General features: G+C 40.7%; 1 protein-coding gene across 1 annotated transcript in view; it reads left to right on the forward strand.

Moving 5' to 3' along the window:
• Nucleotides 1-20,430, forward strand: part of PPARG (peroxisome proliferator activated receptor gamma) — a 32,060-nt gene that overhangs the window by 7,273 nt on the left and 4,357 nt on the right. Inside the window, exons 4-5 of the mRNA XM_066613431.1 lie at nucleotides 6,401-6,600; nucleotides 16,497-16,947. Of these exons, the coding sequence (XP_066469528.1) occupies nucleotides 6,401-6,600; nucleotides 16,497-16,947 (651 nt within the window). The remainder of the gene's footprint in view (nucleotides 1-6,400; nucleotides 6,601-16,496; nucleotides 16,948-20,430) is intronic.

Consider the following 20,430-nt stretch of genomic DNA (forward strand, 5'->3'; position numbering starts at 1 on the left):
CATTTAATGAATTCATGTGAAAATATTTACCATCAGATTTATTGAAAGAACAAATTCTAATGAAGATTCTGTAGACTCTATTTGGCAAAGCCAAGTAAAAACAGGAATAGGATGTCATAACATAGAGACTTATGTAATTGAAAGAGTAAAGAATTGCAAACATGACTGGGAAAATATCTTCTCTGTGGTTTTTGTTATTCTCAGTACAAAATTCTACTGTTTACTAATGCCAAAAAAAAAAATCTTGGGATGCTTGTATATTTCATGTGAATTGTTATGGGAAATATTTTCTCAACTACAAATTTGTTTCATCCAAAGGATAAAAATCTTGTTCTGAGAATGTATTTTAGAACTTCTTACAGACATAAACTCTGTGGGAGGTATTTATTAATATTTAACCCAAATTATACCATAATTTCTCTGATGAACCCTACAGATTTTATTGGCAGTCAGGGCAAAAGGTATGGCAATCATTGAAAAGAGATTGCAGTCATGTTATATGCCCACTGAATGTAGTTCACCAATCTTCTGACTGTGCTGTCAATTATTTAAGTCCAGATCATTGGTTTGGAGGGTTTCAGAAGATGCATGTGAGGATGGATGCACACTGAGAATGCGTGTGAGATGGATACTGATATTGACAATGTTTTCCTTCCTTGTCTCTTGGGTATGGGTGAGCTTGCTGCATCACTATTCTGGGGAAGTGTAGCCCAACTCCAGGCACCCAGGTGTCACTGTACCAGGTCACCTGGGCAGGTGGTTTGTGATGTTACAAAATAGGACACCAGTGTATCACAGTAATCGGTGCAACTTAATCCTGATCAGTATGTTAGCTGCCAGGGCAATACCAGGATCAACCCAAGAACATTTCTTAGGATGAAACTGGAAGTTTCAAAAGAAACTGGGCTGTTGCCCAAAACAGCAATTCTGCATCATCCCCAGCCCCACCCTCCCATTTATTGCCCCATGTCCTGGTTATAATTTCCTTATTTATTTCTCTTCCCGCTCATTAAATCATTGGTGGCGGCAGCTGGGGTGCATAGGTGGGAAACATATAGCCTAAGGATATGGGTACGTTTTATTACATGTTGTGGGAGGGAAAGGGAGATATTCAGCACGACTCCCCCCAGATCTGTTGTTCATAGGTTCCACCCACAACAGCAGTCAAATATGTCTCCCAATTTATCTAATCAGTGAGCGGGTTAACTTTCAGATTCTTCTCATGTGCTACCAATTTATGAATACTGAATACCATATAAACTGTCTGTGACTTTACAAGTCTCAGTTAAAAGAATATCGATACATGAGCATGATTTTAAAAGTTTCAACCAGGAACGGCAACAGCAAATAAATACATACTTATTTAGAAAAATGAATAACTATCAGTAGATGAGGCTTTCTCCGAGTGACATGATCACTGGCATTTATGAAACATTTAGCATTTGGATCCACTGGCATTTTTGAAACAGCAAAACACTGAAACCACTTACTACTGGTAAAAATAAAGATTTACAGAAAGCGTGCTCAATATGTATTGTAGACTTTGGCCTAAAACATCAGAACCAAACTCAGTGTCTAGAATGTTCCATCCTATCAAAGGATCAATTAGAACAACTTCTAGAGCAACTGTAAGAATAATTTCTTACAAAATTTCAGCTAAGCATTCTAGCAAAACTAGCCTCTACAGAATCCCAAATAAATAAACCTAACCATACTGTTCAGTACAGTCATTTTTTTAACCTGACCATATTTTTTCATGTGGTGGGAGCAAGTCTAGTGTGATTGCCTAATTGTCTGAAATTTACATCAGTTATCACAAGCAGTTCTTACATCTTTCAGTTGCAGCCTGTGATTGTGGAAGGGTAGCAACATAACACAATGTGACTTAGGTTGACCTCCAGAATTTGTGGTTTATAGCACTTATCTAGGAAATTCTCAGATCGTTAAAGGTATTATGTGCTTTGCTGTGAGTTTATTGCAGGCTTATATAGCAGTGTAGCTCAGGAACATGGGAATTTTTGGTTGTCTGTTCTGGCAAAGACTATAAAGCTCACGGAACATAGAGAAGTGGTATAGAAAGGAAGACTATGAATAATACTTTGCTACCACCAGTGGGAAACATGCAGTTCTTCAGAGATGCATAGAATGAGGCTTGGTCCTCAATTCAATTCACTTTGCCCCTGAGTCAAATGGTACCACTAGCAATCCTCATATGCTAGAGAATTATTATTATTATTATTATTATTATTATTATTATTATTATTATTATTATTAACAGTAGAGCCCTCCTTCTCTAAGAACAATCAGGCTGAGACCCCACACTAGCACAATAATTGCATAGCAGCAAAGAAGCCTGGCAGACACATTAGAAGTGCATGGTGGAAGAGAGGGGTGCTAGTCAATTCCATTAGCATGCAAGGGTCGCTATTGGTGGTAACATGAAGCAGAGTTCTGCTTGAAAAAATTCCCTCCCCCATTTGACTTTTAAATAGCACCCTGTTTCTAGGGGCTCGGAAATATTTTATAACTTGATGGATCTTGTCAAAACCTCTATGTAAATACATTCACCTTCAAGAGGAAAAAGTGGGATATCAAGGTTGCTGGCAAAATCTGTAAGAAGATTAATAGAGTTTAGCAAAAGATGCATTTGCTCAAGTGATTGCAAAACCAGCCAGTGTGGTGGTGATGGTTGTGTGTTAATTTTCTTACTTTTGATTAGAAATAAATACAAACAAATTTCCCCTACAGCCTGCAGAATCCCTTCCAGATCACTGATAAATTAACACACAGTCAATCGCTTTAACAAGAAAAAATGATCAAAGATAGCCATTGTACTTTTTCAATATCTGAGACAATTGTCAGGTATCTGGAAAATCTTAATATTATGAATTCACCGTATTTACTCATGTAGCACCTTAACAACATTGAATCCAACATGACTTAAATCAGTTTATGTGCCAGAATACTGAAAGTTTCTTCTCTGAGATTACATCATGTTCAATTTTTTTTTTAAATAAATGAGAGAACTCTGCTAATTTTAGTTTTGCACAAGTTTTTTGTTTGTTTTAAGAGGATTACTGTTTTATTGAATTTCCCATCAATGTTGATGTTTGTGTTTCAGTTTGAAAGGTTGTTATTGGTATCTCAATTATTTGGTCTTTCTGCAGTTCAGATCAGCAGTGCAGATGGTGGTTGGGCATCGTAAGAAAGCCTTACCAGTCACAGGGTAATTTGGAGATCATATGCACATTCATGGGAAAAATACACAAGAAAGGCTCTCTCCCCTTGCACATAGACTCATATTGGCAACAAACAAATACTGTAGCATGGTGTTGATAAAAAGGGCTTCAGTTGTGAAGCTGGTGATGCCAGTGTGCTGGAAGTCAGTAGATTTTAGCAGAATGAATGGTTCATGTCTGCAGTCTAAGGAAAGATTGATGGCATGTGGATTATGGGGCTGGCTTTTGTTTTTCATGTGGTTTAATCCTAAACTCTAATCACACATGTGAAACATGTAGTGGTTCACCCTCAAAGAACACAATCAATCTCTTTGGAAGCTGGCAAGATTCACAGACAGGCTCCTTATATTACACATGAGGTTTTAGGCTTTATGGGAAACCATTTTCCCAAAGACAAAAAAGCAAGCAGCTTGACAATGATTTCTCACTGGCAACTGCTGCTGGCAACTGACTTAATACATGTACTGCCTCTGTAGGGAGGGAAAAAAATGATACTCCGGGCTAGAGTCCAAAACAAATATCAGGCAATTATTCAAAGACTTCTATTGGAAGACATTTGTAGGCAGGGGACATTTTCAGGAAGAGGTCTAAATTTAGACTTTACTAAGTGGTCATCTACTCCCTGTAGGGTTGCAAAGTCCCTTTCAGTTCGAATAATGGTGTGAAGAATGGAACCAAGTAGAACCTGAAATGAGATCCTCTTTTTTTGGCAACAGGGTTCATTAAAGAGCAACTGTGATGGGCATGTGGAAGTAAATCAGTATTGTAGCCTGGGCTCCATAGTCAATCAGTTAAGTAATCAGGTGCTCAGTGACTTCCTTGTGTTCTTGTGCCATCAGAGACTATTTCTAGGTGTGAGGAAGAGGCTATTTCTGACCCAGCAACATAGTGTAACCTAGTGTGTGCCAAGTATTGCATAACAGGAAAGAACCACAAGGAACCCAGAATAAATACCCCTGCTTTATCCACTTGGAAAGAGTGTTACAAGGGGCTCTGCCTTGCATATGGAGAGTATTCTGGATACTTGATTTGAGAATCAAACGTCTCATTTTATTGGTGGGCCAAAATACAAGTGACACAAAATGTGTCATTATGTAGTTACAGGCTTAGGTTTACTCTTATGTAGGAGTTTCACAGGACCACAATTTGGTTCAGAATCGCAGCAGGAAGATATACTCTTTAATACTTTGTCTTGGCACTGTTTTCCTGCTGAAAATCACTGCTATAAAGCAGTTATTTAGGGCCCAATTCTGTGTAATTTTCCAGTGCTGGTGCTGCTGTGTCTATGGGGTATGCACTGCTTCCTGTGTCGGGGATGTGGTCACCGAGGCTTAATCAAGGTATGGGAACATTTGTTCCCTTACCTTGGGGCTGCATTGTAGCTGCACCAGTGCTGGGAAGTTGGATAGGATTAGGCCCTTAACTCTTAAAATGCCATTAAAGTCCACATAGAACATTTTCTCTTGTCCCAGTCCAAAACATGATCCTGCACAGCTTCTAAGCTTGAGTCGAACAAATCCTGTAACTACACAATGACTCGTATAGTGTCATGTATAACTTGGTTCTAAATACAGGTCATGTCTCGTTATCCACTGGGGTTCTGTTTTGGAACCCTCAGTGGATAAAAAAAATCAGTTCCATTCTAATGGAATGAAATAATTTAACAGCACAAAGGTAGAAAATTGGCTTTCAATGCTTTTTTTCTTGTTACAAGGCATTTAAAAGTGGACCTTGGAATCAACAGTGAGTCAAATCAGTGAATACCAAATCAGTGGATACCAAGGTCTCACCTGTACTGCAAAAGAAAAAACATTCTCTCTAGTCCCCTTCTTGTTTTTATATTTAGGGACTGATATCTCATTCTTAAGATTCAGAATTATATTGAATTTTTTTACTGATAGAAATGGTTGATGTTTGATATCTTCAATTTATGAAATAACCATGTATTACTTGACAAGTTTTTGTGTTCGGTTTGGTTGCTGAGTTTCCGCTCAAATATTGGATTTTGGCTATTTTGTACAGTAGGGTTGAGAGTCAGAATTAGATCTCAGCATCTTCAGAGAGATCATTTTGCCTGGTATCATACTGAGGTTGTACATGCATGGCAGTTGTGAAATGGAATAGTTAAGCACCCTGCTCACTGCTGCACCTGCATCAGTGAATAGCACTCACCCATTACATGTACATTGTAGACAGAACCATGTAATAAAAATAGTATGAGTCACACTAGCCACTCATGAGAAAAAGTATTTTTTTCTACTCAGACATGCTCAGACTGAATCTGGCATCTCCGGTCTGGGTTCTAGATGAATGAACTACCATGGTCTCTCACCATTCACAGTCTCAGCATCTGCTGATTTGATCATCTACCGATGGTGAGGACAATCTCTGGCACTTCTGGGAGCCACCTCCAGGTTGGACCAGATGCTAATTAGAAAATAAAAACTCTCTAGAAAAAAAAATTTTTTTAAGTGTTTTTAAAAGTGTTCCTTACCTTAGTGCCGCAAACAATGCCGGCTGCAGGGCAGCTTTTAGGGCTCTTGGAAGCCACTTCCAGCTCACCTTGAAGCCCACAACCCCCTCCCTTGGCCTTGGTGCATGTCAGAATATATTGTGGAAGCTTTTGGGAAACACTTCTGCAATTCATTCTGAGGTGTGCCAGGGCTGAGGGGGTCATGGGCCTTAGCAAAACCCAAAAGTAGCTCCTGGGAGTGCCAGAGACTGTCCTGCAGCTGGCACAGTTTGTGGAACTAAAGTAATGAATGCTGTTTTTTGTTTTTTGTTTTTTTACTTTTTAAACATTTTTAATGCAGGCTATAGTATCTGCAGATATCTAAATCTGCGAATGGATCCCCTGCTGATACTGACGGACTACTTAGTATTTCTCAGTTTCCCTACTGAGCTATATAATCAGTCAGAAGTATTCAAAGAACATCACAGACCCTAAGTGCAGTCATTATCATTGCGAAGCCTATCACTGCCTGCACACTCCATAGGTTGATCATTTGCTCCCATTCTTCTTAATGTACTTGTATAATAAAAATTGCGTTCTATTAAGCTGTAAATGGCAATGAAAAGATGCATGTATGTATATCAGGGTCAAATATAAGGTACAATTCATTATTACTGTAACCATGTGTCTTTTTTCTTTTCTTCTTCAGCGATCAGGTTTGGGCGAATGCCACAAGCAGAGAAAGAGAAGCTCTTAGCGGAGATCTCAAGTGACATCGACCAGCTAAATCCCGAGTCTGCTGATCTGAGAGCCCTTGCCAAGCTCTTGTATGATTCATACATAAAGTCCTTCCCACTGACCAAAGCCAAGGCGAGAGCAATCCTGACAGGAAAGACAACCGACAAATCAGTTAGTTCCCTGCTTTCTACTCTCTTTTTTGAGCAAATGATTTACCATACTGAGAAACCAGTTTAAAAAAACAAAAAACAACCCTTCTGCATTTAGCAATTACATATTTTAAGCCATGGCTGAAGCACAGGAAATGTTTTTAAGATAGGATATGTTAAACATTATTTGAAATAACCTAATAAAATATTTGAATCTGGCACAAGAATGTGAAGGTCAGCATAACCTTTACGTACTTGTCAAGTCCCACTTCTTCCTGTTTTGTCACCCCTTTTCCATAGGCTATCTCCCACATTATCCAACTGGGCTATCTGTTGGAGAATAAGCAGAGATCTCCATTTCAAATGTTCTGACCCTAGTGTGCTGTGTATACTAGCTGGGACCCTAGGGATCAATTCTTATACGGTTGTACCTTCTGGCTTCTCTTTGTGAAATGATTTATGCTGGTATTTCTATTACAAAGCATAACGCTTGATCTCATAATTCAGCCATGATTTCTTCATCCAAATATATGAGCCTGGCAGCACAATCCTATGCATGTCTACTCAGAAGTAAGTCCCAATGTGTTCAATGAGTCTCACTCCCAGGAAAGAATGTTTAGGATTGGAGCCTTAGATCAGTTTAGTATAGAAAAAGCTGGAAATCTTGTTTTATTTGGAAAAAGCATTTAGAGTAGTGTTTTCCGTGCAACTCTGAGCTCTGTGTGTGTTCTGATAGGCGGAACGATTGCTTATGCTTTGCACATGTGTTCATTTTTTGAATGAATGGAAATGGATGTGAATAGGCCCCATTTGTATTCTTTTCTTCTCTCTCTGAAATGAAAGCAAACTGAAATACATGGAAAAAATGTCAATAAATGAGGGGGGGGGTCCATTTTGGAGCCTTTACTCATTGCCAAGACAAGAAAGCAACAGTGTATTCTTTCTTTAGTCTTTGGCTCTGAATGAGAACTCCTAAAAATGGAAGAGAAAATGAGCAAAAAGAGAAAGAAAAATAGATGAATGGAAAATAATCAAATGTAAATGAACCCCCCCCCCAAAAAAAAAAAACTTGTACACCCCTAGCTTATGTTAACCATAGTTAGCTAACCTGCACTGGTTTGAGTTTCAAGTCAAACTAAGAAAACCATGGTTCAGAACAGCGTATCTGCTCATGTACCATCAGACTCTGCTTCATAAGTTCAGTCCCATTTTTGTGATGCAGCAGCCCTCTTGAGAAAGAACAATGACCCTAACTATGGTTTGCCAATTGTCCATGAATTCAAAAACAGCACTCAGTGATGTGCTGGGAGGGGGAGATGCGCCACCCACCCGCCGCGTGTTTATGTGAACCAGGGTGACCAGGCATCATTTTTTCCCCGGACATGCCCTGCATTTTGATCTGCCCGGGCAAATCCCCAAGATGTTCTCATTCTCAGACTGACCCTGCAAGGAGAGTCAGCTTTGAGCTGCTTCCTGCTCACGCCAGCAGGCAGGATGGCCAGGAAAGGTTCTATTCTTTCTTTGCAATTGTGCCATTGAGGCTTTGGGATGGAAGTCATAACCCTCAGGAGGGGGCAAGGCAACATGCAGAGGCATAACTTGTGGGCTGTCTGTCTCTCTAGCAGCACTGCAGAAGCTGCTTGCTGGTCTATTCCTCTTGCACGGCAGGCAGCAGCTTCGCTTCTCCATTCTGCTCCCCACTGGCAACTACTGCATGGGCTCTTCCTTGTGGCACGCGGCTTCAATATTTGGGCACAGTTGGTCTCAGCAGGGAGGAAGCACAAAGGACAGTTGCTGAGCTTGGTTTTGATATGTTCTCACACTTCACAGTTCAACAAGGATCTCTGCAATTGTATCATTGAGGTTCCAGCAGTTTCAACCTTCACACCCCCCCTCCCACACACACACACACTCATTGCATAGAGTTTTCCAACAATTTGGGAGAGACAGAACATTGTTCTGTTGGTTGGTGCACAAATATACTGAACTATATAACAATACACACGATTAATTTTCTCCAGTGGGGAGGGGGGACCTGAAACACCTGACTAGACATGATAACATGACAGCAAAATAGATATATGCCTATGTATTTTTTGAAGTAGAAGACTGTGCTGCATGAATAGATTCTGTTGTTCTCTGGTGGATCTTTCCAATCAAGCACCCCTTTGCATTAGGCCCTCCCCCCTGGATACCTCAGTGAAACCCCAGTGCATGTTCACCTGGACAGGAATGCCCACTGTGTTCACTGAGACTTCCTGATTTGTTCACAAGGGTTACAACCTTCTTGCTAAATCTACCAATTTCTTTTCTCTCCCAAGTCTCCTAATAGCCCTCTGCCTGGCTATCCCTGTTTTCTTCCTTTTTGTTCTTTCACCCCCTTACCCCATCCTTCTCCTTTCTGTTTATCTCATGCTCTCTTATCTTAACTTGCATTGTATTTTTTAATTCAGTGGTTCCCAAACTTTTTAGTAGTGATTTTTGAATAATACCATCATGTTATATATCATTAAATATATGATATATATTTTGTTATTTCAGTGTATGATATATATCTGCGTTATTTCATGCAGAATGCAGTGAAACAAACCGCATTGAAATATCTCTACTCTTATCAAAAGTTATAGCCAAAAAACTAACAGGGGCAGCACAATGGGGTGCATCACAATGCCCACTACCCAGGTCGTTGCCCTTCCCACTGCATTGGAGGAGGTCTGTCGTGGGGGAACATGCTGACCTCCCACATCAGGTGACGCCAACCCTAGTGATGCCACTGGCTCTTTAGTAAGTTTAGTCTGAGACTGACCAAGTCAGAAAATCTATTAGGCAAGACTCCTAAGAGCATATTCTGATCTGCACAAAATAAAAGGTGGTAAGTTTAAAAGAGGTACTAGAAACCATAAGAAAAGCAAATCTGAAACTACGATCTCTGTATATATTAGCGTGACAATATATAATCTGTTTTATAGATTTGAAAGACTGATGCCAATATAAAGTCAAATACTAAATGATGCTTTTGAGAGGGAAAGGAATAAGGAAATCAAAATTACAGTGCATATAAAACATTTATGCATATAGAATATTGCTGTGTATAACCTTATAGTATTATAAAACATTATAATGTTGTTATCCACATCATAACACTCTTTTAACTTATACAGACTATTGTTGATTTCCTCATTCTCTCTCTCCATTTTCCTCAGTCAGTTATGTCCATTTATATCCAGAATTGGCCCTAAACATGTTTTATTACTCCATTATGACAAAGTATATGCTGTTTCTAACCCAGTAGGTCACTACAACCTCTAATCCAAGCATTCAGACATGTGTTTGCAAATCAAGCTCCAGTAGCAGCCCTTCTTGCCTGTATCATATTAGAATAATATCACTCCGTACTTACATGGGCAAAGTTAAATATTTTCCAAGTACCGCTGGAGAAAAATTGGAGAGATAAACATGTTGTGGGCAGCCCAATCATCTACTTCCCAGCACTGTTGCAGCAGTGCTGGGATGGGCTATGCTGCATCCCGCAGGGAAGTTTAGCAAGCGGAAAGCTTCCTCAGGATAAAGGGACATTTATCTTCTTGCCCCTGGGTAAGTCTCAGCCTGCATAACAGGTCTACTTGGACCCGCGCCAGCAATATTGCTGGTACAAACCCAAGTTGATCTGTGCAAGTGAATCAAGTTCGGGAACAGGGATGGGATACAGTGCGTGCTGGTGTTGCTTCCTATCCCACACCTCCTAGACCTGATTCGCCCACCCCTGCCCCGTCATACCCCTCCCCGCCCTGTGCCACCGCTGCACTACTCAGGGCTACCTGCTCTGGCGCATGTTGCTCCTTCTGCCAGCGGGAAGGCAGACCTGGAGACCACACTGTTGCAACATGCTTTACAGCATGTTTGTAACGCCACATGCCAGTAGAGCAGGTGCTCCTCTAGCACACACTGAGGTTAGGATAATGCCATAAACCTAGAAATCAGTGGAACTTAAAAGGGACTTAATGATGACTGTATTCTATCGGGTGTGTGTGTGTGTGTGTGTGTGAGAGAGAGAGAGAGAGAGATTTGGATCTAGATCCAGCAAAAATGGGTCTCAGTATAAAATTAGTTTACTGTTTCCTGTGGCTTTTAGTATCCTATTTTTGGGTGGAAATAGTTTCTAAATATTGTACAAACACAGCTTGGGCTTGCTTACAAGGGCACCAGTTTACTGTGTGGCTGTAACTGAGTTGTTAACTGGAGAATGTACCTTGCAGGCATATCCAAGGCATTCATCACATTCCTGAGAATCCTGCTCTTATTTGAACTAAGAGCTTCTAGAACATATCTTCAGTGGCAGAACCAGTCAGCAATGCCAGTTTCAGAGTGGTGGGGGCACGGGGGCAAAGCCCTGCACTGGGCCCTCATGTAGCCCCTTGTTCACCTGCTGACAATGGGGGCAGTGCCCAATGTTGGGCAATACCTGTGCCACCTGCATACAGGCCCAGGAGTCAACCTACCCAGGTGGGCCCTCTGATGAGTGTGACTCACTTTTCATGCCACCCCTGGAAGGTGGCATATCTAAAGAATTTACGACTAGAAGGAATTGAAGAGTGATTTATAATGACCAGGGTGAGCTTCTTTCTCAACTCTTCATAGCTCCATTGTGCACACCACCCACCCTAGCCATGCTCAATCTCAGTTCAGTTTCCTCTGTCCACCACTGCAGTTCCATTATCTTTTCCTCTGCTATTGTACCTTTTTGGAAATTAGTCAGAATACCTAATCTTGAATAAGTTGCTAGTATTTCTTCTGATGCTAGATTTACTTATTAAAATAGAGATTCATGTTATTCATCCTGAGAGCTCTGGAAAGACAACACTTAAAGGCCAGAAGCCAACAAAGCCAACCAATGCCCTTTAAAATATATACTATTTAAAATTGCCCCATAGTAGTATAATCCAAGTGGCTCAGGGTGAATGTATAACTTTATACCATGCTGTCAGTTGTGAAATTGGTTAAACTAAGAGATAGTGGCTTGACCACCCTAGACTTCAAGCATCTAAATCCAGCACTGTAGCCATTACATCTGTCTGGTTCAGGGTGGTACTTTTTAGCTCAGTGTTCTTAAACTGTGGGTCGGGAATCTCTAGGTGGGTTGCAAGCTAATTTCAGGTGGGTTCCTGTTCATTTCAACGTGTATTTTATTTTTAATATTTAGATTTGATGCTACCATAGTATGTTATTGCATTTGGGGAAATGTTATAGATCTGTACTTTTAACAGGCCTACTATATATATGCTTTTAATAATGATTGTCAATGGGTTTACTCCTGTGTGAGTGTGGATAGGATTGTAGCCTTTGAGATGTTTGGAGAATTTTTTAAAAACAGATCAGCAACTGCTTGGGAGGGTTAGGATGATTCTTCTTTGTTTTGAATAAATCTTTAACTTATACTTATTCTAAACTTTCAATTTACTTAACTGAGTTGATTTTGTTGTATGGGGGCATTAAAAAAATTTCCTGCTTGATAATGTCACACATGACATCCGTTCCAGGATAATGACATCACTTCTGGTGGGTCCCAACAGATTGTCATTCTTAAAAGTGGGTCCGGGGACCAAAACGTTTGGGAACCACTGCTTTAGCTGATTTTTAAGATTGGTGTAGGTATATGAAAAACCAAGGGACCCAAAAAGTTAGATGCTAACATATTTTTTTATGTCTATAATTTTTTCTTTCTTTCTGAGTTGTCAAATTTTTGGTTTTATTTATTACATTTTTTATTCCACCAATCTTCCAAGTTGCTTAGAATGTTAAAAATAGCTTTCTCCCCCATTTTGTTCTTTCAACAATTATATATTGTAAATTAGGCTAAGAGTTAATGACCAGTCTAAAGTTACCCCATTCATGGTTGAGTAAGGATATGCCTGGAGTCTAGTCTGCTAGTCTAACCACTACAACCACACTGATTTTCAATAATGTAAGATCCCTGATTGCTGCCAACCAATTCAACATTAAAAGAAGATAGAATGCTTATTCCTACACCAAACATAATCATAGTTTGTGATATTGCCAGCTGATTTAGAGCCCAATCCTGAGCTCGGTGCTCCGGCTTTCCACCGGAGCGCACTTTTACAAATGTGCTGTAAGGCACGTCTGCGAGACTTACTACCAGGCCAGCGCCCGTGCTGGCTCAGCGCTGAGCTAGCACTGGGTGGGCGCCTGTCCTCCGCTGCTTGGCAGTCTCATGGACCGCTGAGTGGGGGCGGGGAGGAGGCGTTCTGGGGAGGGGGGAGGCAAGCAGAGGGCGGAGAGAGGGCGGGGAGGAGGTGTGATGGGGAGGCAGGAGGTGGAGAAAGGGTGGGTGGGTGGGCGGGCGGGTGGGAGGTGTACTGGGGGAGGGAGGGAGGCAGGTCCCATGGAGCCCCGCTCCACCGGATCCAAGGCGTTCGTGTGGGGCTTATGCCCTACATAAACGCCTTTACCTTACTCAGTGGTAAAGTGAGTAGTCCCATTGCGGGACTGCTTCCCTTACCTGGGACAAGGGGACAAAAGTCCCCTTCTCCCGAGTCACCGCCCGTGGCAGGCTGAGGCGCGCAGGATGCATTGGGAGCCGTTCTCGGTGCCGCTGCAGCCACGCTCCCCAGGCAGCTCAGGATTGGGCTGTTAATAGCTGATGTCTTTCTGTTCACCCAGTTGCTTATTTGCTGGTGGAGAAATCCTTTAGAAGCTATTCTAGTGTGATTCGTCTGACAGCTGCATCCCAAGTGCTACATGCGCAAGAGAGAGCATTATTTTTGCCAGGTACCCTAAAGCTTTCTGGAGTCACTGTGCATCTGAATAGGCTGGCTCCAGCAGTTTTTCATAAGTCAAGCAATGTTGTACAAGCTAATTTGAATGCTGCAAGTTTGTGATATTTGAACATCATACTGATGCACTGCCCATGCAGTTTATATAGGGTGCATTCATCTGACATTGTTTGCCTCTGAACATTCAAGAAGAAACCGCCAAGATAGTTTACCAGCATAAAACTATAAATGAAAAGCGAGTCTCCTGTAAAATTACCCTGTTTTCTCAAGCTTGCATTTAAATACTACAGAGTAACTGTGCTCCTTCAGTAAATAATGAGTAAAACTTTTATTATTATTTGTACTGTAACGTACTTTGTGCTCTGAAACGTCAAAATGTTTACTGTGAAAACAATTTAAAGTTATGATCCTTCTTTTAATTGTGGCTGCATCTGCGTCACATGTAAATGATTGGTTAGTACTCAAGTAGTCCATGCAGACTAAAATTACTAAGTAACCAACTGTTTTCTGGAATGCACAGCGCTCATTGGCCGTAGCAAAATATGCTGCAAGTTACAAAGTCCATTTCAGTTCTTAAGTTTGCCCTTCCTGTAACACAAGCATACTGCTTGTGACATTGCACTTAAATGGTGATGGGTTTCCCATAGCCCAGGGATTAGCTTGCAGAACTAAGTCTTGGAATCGAAACATTAGCTGCACATCTCCTTGACTTTTTTTGGAAACATTTTCCTTGCACATTGTTCAATTGCTTCAGGATATGTCATTTATTTAAAGTGTCATTTTTTTATTTAAAGATTCATTATTTAAAACATTTATTTAAAGAGACCTCTATAATTCATATCTATGTCCGCATTGATATAACAAATCAATAATTAGGACCCGATGTTATTTCTGTTGCTGAGGTCTGCTGGAAGAGTAACTCAAGATGTGATTCATGGATTATTATAATAATGCATAATATTAAATAGTACACAAATAGTACACAATCTTGATTTTAAATACTGTCACTTACAAGTCCAAATTTAGTGTGCTTTGAGTTTTGCAACAGTGTCTCCCACTCTTTAAACACATTTGTTTGAAAGTTTGATTGATGTTGATACAATTGGGTTAAGTTCTGCATATGTATTTCATTACTTGGTTATATCATATGAATCCGCCAGCATGGATCAGAGCAGTCATCATTTGGTATCACCTCAGGCACAGCACTTCTTCTGGTGCTTGCTTGCCTGGTGCTTGTTTACAGATTTGGCTGCGAGTCATAGTGTGATCTCTGGGCATGAGTAAATAAGCTATCAGTCCTATTTAATGTATTCAGGAAAGGGGCATAAGCTTGCACTCAAGGTGTGAAGAATGTCTGGAGACACCCAAACGAATGTTTCTAATTTCACATATTTGAGGATTTTAAAATATTGTATTCTCCTGTACGTTGAGGACCAGTGTGTTAAGCTGCATCCAAAACACTGATTTAAAAAGAAATAAGTTTGATTATTGTACTCCAGCAATTTTAGGCCAACTAGATAGTACTGTTTCTCACATTTATGCACATGTCATTAAAAGTCAGTTTGCCTTGCCTTGCCTTAACAGTTGCAGCATTTGGATTGACACACCCTATCTTGTGGTAGTTGTCATAAATTTTCACTGCAGATTGTTGGGTGCGATTTTTCCAACCTAGACAGTGCCACAGGCTGACATATGTTTGGTTGTATTTGCTAGTCATTAAGCATATTTAACCACAAGATTACTACAGGTATTTCATTCTACCATTTTTTAATGTGCGTAATTGTAACAAAATTGTAAAGCTGGTTCTACAGAAAACATACCACTACACATTGAACATTTGAGCATGACTGTTCCACAATTAAAATCTAAGCTTTAAAGAGATAATATTGATCTCTTAACAAACATTCTGAAGACTGAGTTCTTGTAGAAATGCAACTTCATTAGACTAACAACAAAACAGACAGCTGAAATAATAGGTTCACTTAATAAGTTTCCAAAATTATAAAGAAGAAATGTTCCTAGTTTTTAAATGTTTGCAATTTTTTGTTATGGTTACAAAATTTATGTTACGGTTACATAATTTGGGAAAATTATGGCTTCATTTACTAGAACAACAATCAGTGGGTGGCCCAATCCTAACACGCGCTGGCATGGGGAGGCAGGCTGGCCTGTCCTGTATCCAACACGGGGTTATGGCCGAAAGTGGCTTAGCCTGCGGCAAGGGGAATCATTTCACCTTACCCCAGGTCAAGCCAGATAAAGCTACAGCAGCCCCAATGGGGCTACTCGACTCTGCAGCACCTCAAGAGGTGACGCAGATCCAAGCAACCAGAGCAACTCCGGACTGCCCGGGACCAGCACAAGAACTGGAGCCTGGCCCTGTCGCCCGCTCATCTGCCTCCCAGCCCTCGGATGGCATGGGCTTATCTCCTCTGCTGGCCATATGGGGCTTGGCCAGGCATCCATAGGCCAACACATGTCCATGTGCCAGCCTCCCTCCTCCAAAGGTGGCGCAAAAGTGCTTTACAGCACTTTCACAACACTCTTCAGTCAGTGCAAGGGACTTGCGCTGGCTGAGGATGTACTCTGGATTGTGTCCTTATTTATTCAACAATTTTGCTCCACAAGCCCAGCTCATTGCAAGTATGGGGAAATGTTATTTCTGACTTCTGCCTTGCAGATGCTTTAAGCCAGCCATTTTCAACCACTGTGCCGTGGCACACTGGTGTGCCGCAAATGGTTCTCAGGTGTGGGAATTTGAGAGAGGGTCATTTATCAATAGGACCATTGGGGGATGTGAGTCCCCATTAACAGCACAGTGTGCCCTGTCAATTGTCAAAAAGCTGATGGTGTGCCTTGACCATTTCAGTGACTTGCCGGTGTGCCACGAGATGAAAAAGATTGAAAATCACTGCTTTAAGCACTCGAAGCCTGTCTAAGGGTTTAGCCCCCAAAATGATTCCCCTAAATATGCCAGCAGAATACAGATACATTCCCTGTCAATTTTGTTCTATTCTTCGGTCATGATTTAATCTTCTTGATTTCAATGTATCTAGTTGTAAGAACTCAAATATATTTTTTATACAAAAGAAGCATGGAAGTCAATGTCATTTTTGTTCTTTTTCAGCCATTTGTCATTTATGACATGAATTCCTTAATGATAGGAGAAGACCAGATTAAGTCTAAACACGTGACCCCCATGCACGAGCAGAACAAAGAAGTCGCCATCCTCATCTTTCAGCGCTGCCAGTTTCGTTCAGTGGAGGCTGTTCAGGAGATCACGGAATTTGCCAAAAGCATTCCAGGCTTTGTGAGTTTAGACCTGAATGACCAAGTAACTCTCCTGAAATATGGTGTCCATGAGATCATCTATACGCTCCTTGCTTCTATGATGAATAAAGACGGTGTTCTCATATCCAACGGACAAGGATTCATGACTCGGGAGTTTCTGAAGAGTCTCCGGAAACCCTTCTGTGACTTTATGGAGCCCAAGTTTGAGTTTGCTGTCAAATTCAATGCACTGGAATTAGACGACAGTGACCTGGCAATATTTATAGCAGTCATTATTCTCAGTGGAGGTAAGTGTGACAGAACCATCCTTATCTTTGGGTGGGAAGGAAACTTGAGATGACAATGCGCAAATTGTGATCCACCAAGCCAAACAGAGCAAATCAACCATGAATTTTGGGCCTACAAGATGCTTGAGCAATGGCCCTGTGTTTTTGCCATTTCAGGCAGGAAACTGTTACAAGTTTACGGAATCCCTGGTGAGCCACCATATATAGCTGTGTATGTTGTAGTCAACCTGCTGAATCACAAATGACACAAATCTGTCTTGAGATCTTCACAGTGAAAACTGTTGTAAAAATGTTTGAATGATAGGCTCCTGCCTCCTAAAGCCCAGTTCATTTTATACATTGCTTAAAGTTCAAAAAGAGGTTATGGCTCAGTGCTAGGTAGATGGAGGAGCAAGTGGAAGAGAAGCAGTAGTCTTAAACCTTGTGACATACATGATGCAACGCTTGATATACAGTCCACGTGGGTGAAGGGAAAAAGCAGTGAGTCAATTATTGTAAACATGGTTGGGATGAACTTCCCCACCCTATTTTGGTTTTTAGACTGTAGACGTAAGGCTAGAAAAATAAATCTAATTAAAGCATCTGCCTCTTAAGGTTAAATGTGACTTCAACCTAAGATATTATAAATATCCTCCAGAATGTCTATGAATTTTGTCACAAAACATTTGATTCTGTAGAATTAGGGAGTGCAAGTGTTCATATAGTGCATCCCTATGCATGTCTACTCAAAAGTGCCGTTTAGTATAATGAAATTTATTTTCATCCATGTGCATAGTATTTGCAGCCCTGGAGTGAAGGTGTTGGTTCATGTGCACAGAATACCTGCTGTGGTCCCACTGGGCAGGGTTGCAGCAGCTTGTTACGTACACAGTGCTGAGCACTCCTTATCCCACAAGTATATAATTCTGTTTGTATCTCTCTACTAATCACATTTGGTGTATTGCACAATTTGACATACGTCAGATTTAAGGAGTCTTACTTACAAGCTGGAATTATTCTTTCACTTGAAACTTCAGTGCTATGACATGATTTTATTAGACTAACTAAAATTCCAGCTAACAGATGTATGTACCTTCAGAATGCCTTTAAACCTGAGGAACATTTTGGAATAAATTGGTCCCTGAAGGCTTTGAATTAGTAAATGCCGTAAAGTGATTGGGATACTAGTATGTTTCTTGGATCATGGTGCAGAAATTTTTCAAGCCCAAAAGGACATTTTAGAATATGAGCCAATGGTCTTGAGAGAATTTTCTCATAGTAATGAAAACCTTACAGATGAGAAACAGACTGTTGACTTCCCTATTCTTAATGGAAAAAACATTCATTCTTTGACTGCAAAATTGGTTCTTTACAACTGCAGAAATGTTTTGTTTTCTATAAAACAATATGACATAAATAATTTAAATGTTGGCTCCCAGTAGTATATATTATCTGAAAATCTATTAATATTATTATTATTATGGATGGGTTCATCAACTAATAATATGATTAATTCAGCAGAAATGGGTGGCTGATTCTAACCAGAAGTTTAGCTGTCAGTTCCTAATTGTTCCCTTCTTTAGTCATCGCTGCTTCTGAAGTTAACCCAGTTGATGTAAACTCATGCATAGTTCTGCTAAAGTTTACTGATTTGGGGTATCTGAGAACCCTCCCTTTTCTTACAAAAGTATATTTAAATATAGTGGTCTGAAGTCCACAAACATTTATATTGAAATACATCTTTTAGCCTTTCAGGTGCTTTAAGGCTCTTTGTTGTTTCTCCTTAAATGCAGGAGATACCTACTGTTAGGGAAAGCCCCCACCTTAAGAACATAAGAACAGCCCCACTGGATCAGGCCATAGGCCCATCTAGTCCAGCTTCCTGTATCTCACAGCAGCCCACAAAATGCCCCAGGGAACACACCAGATAACAAGAGACCTCATCCTGGTGCCCTCCCTTGCATCTGGCATTCTGACATAACCCATTTCTAAAATCAGGAGGTTGCGCATACACATCATGGCTTGTACCCCATAATGGATTTTTCCTCCAGAAACTTGTCCAATCCCCTTTTAAAGGCGTCTAGGCTAGACGCAGCACCACATCCTGTGGCAAGGAGTTCCACAGACCGACCACACGCCGAGTCCACCTTTTTCAGGGGGGAAGCACTAAGGATTCTAGGTACTATCCAGTGACTTCAAGGAATCAGTTTCAGCAGATACTGAAGGTTTTACATCTTGGTATGATGATCACCTCATGAAACATCAACAAGCTAATTGGAAAGACCTAAGAAACAGGCATATATTTCCATTTACAGCAGTACATTTGTTTTCATGCAAAGGCTTGAAAATGCCACTAGTTGCTCTCAAACACTCCAAGCATTGCATGTTGTTTCTGTGTGACACTATGCTGGCTAGGAAATCAGTTCTGGAACCACAGAGGACAAGCTAATGCAAGAACTCTTGTACTGTTTAAGGGATGAAAGTGAGGGAGAAAGAGAGAAGGTTATATTTTCAGCTCAAATGTGAAAACATTTCTAAAAACCTCGCATACACTCCACCATACTTCCTCCAAAAGTTCAAACTACACATGACATTAGACAATTGATTAGATTTCCATCCAAAATCACCTCTTTTCCCATTTGCTGTGGTGTCAGTGGAATTTAAAGTAACTTCTCTTGGCAGGAAAGTCTGTAGCTCACTTTGGATATCTTACTCAGGTTCCTCGCTTCCCTGTCCACCTGGAGTATCTGTCCCACCTCTGAGGTCACAGGATGTTCCAACGATCCTTCATTGCTATTCCTCACAAAACTAGTTGAACAAAAAATTTAAATGTATATAAAAATAAAACAAACATGAAGTAAAGCATGAGTAGGTGTGTGTGTGTGTGTGGCAGTATCCTAAGTATCCTCACACCTGAGTAGGTGTGTGTGTGTGTGTGGTGGCAGTATCCTAAGGAGGGCCCAATCTAATTATCGTAGGGGCATGCAGGAGAATATGGGAGAAGGAGATCCTATGTCATGTAGGCCTTTAAAGGTCATCACCAACACCTGGTCTATGAACTGGATTTCAACATATGTAATAGCATAAAGATGGAGTTAGCTGGGAGATATGGGAACCATGCAGAGATCCAGTTTCCCATATTGTCCTTGTGCACTGCTTCTGCTTATGCCAACATAAGGGAAGAAACAGGGATCTACAAATTCTGTGGACTGTGTCACACTTTAACACAACTGAAAAAATGAACATTCATTTAAAAAAAATGCTTCTCACCATCACATGTTGCCTTTTATAAACTTGTCCTTTTTGAGTCTTTTTAGAATATTAGCCCACATTTTAATTCCATGGACCACAGCAGGTCATCTCTCTGAACTGAAAACCTGATTTGTGCTGTACTCATTAAAGTTCTGCACGCAAGTGCTGAGTCATACTGATTCATACCAATACCATGATAAGAGTTTCCAGCCAAATGTCTATTCTTACTCTAAATGAGTTTCAGTAGCAATT

The sequence above is a fragment of the Tiliqua scincoides genome, chromosome 2 (genome assembly GCF_035046505.1).
Source record: "Tiliqua scincoides isolate rTilSci1 chromosome 2, rTilSci1.hap2, whole genome shotgun sequence".
NCBI lineage: Eukaryota > Metazoa > Chordata > Lepidosauria > Squamata > Scincidae > Tiliqua > Tiliqua scincoides.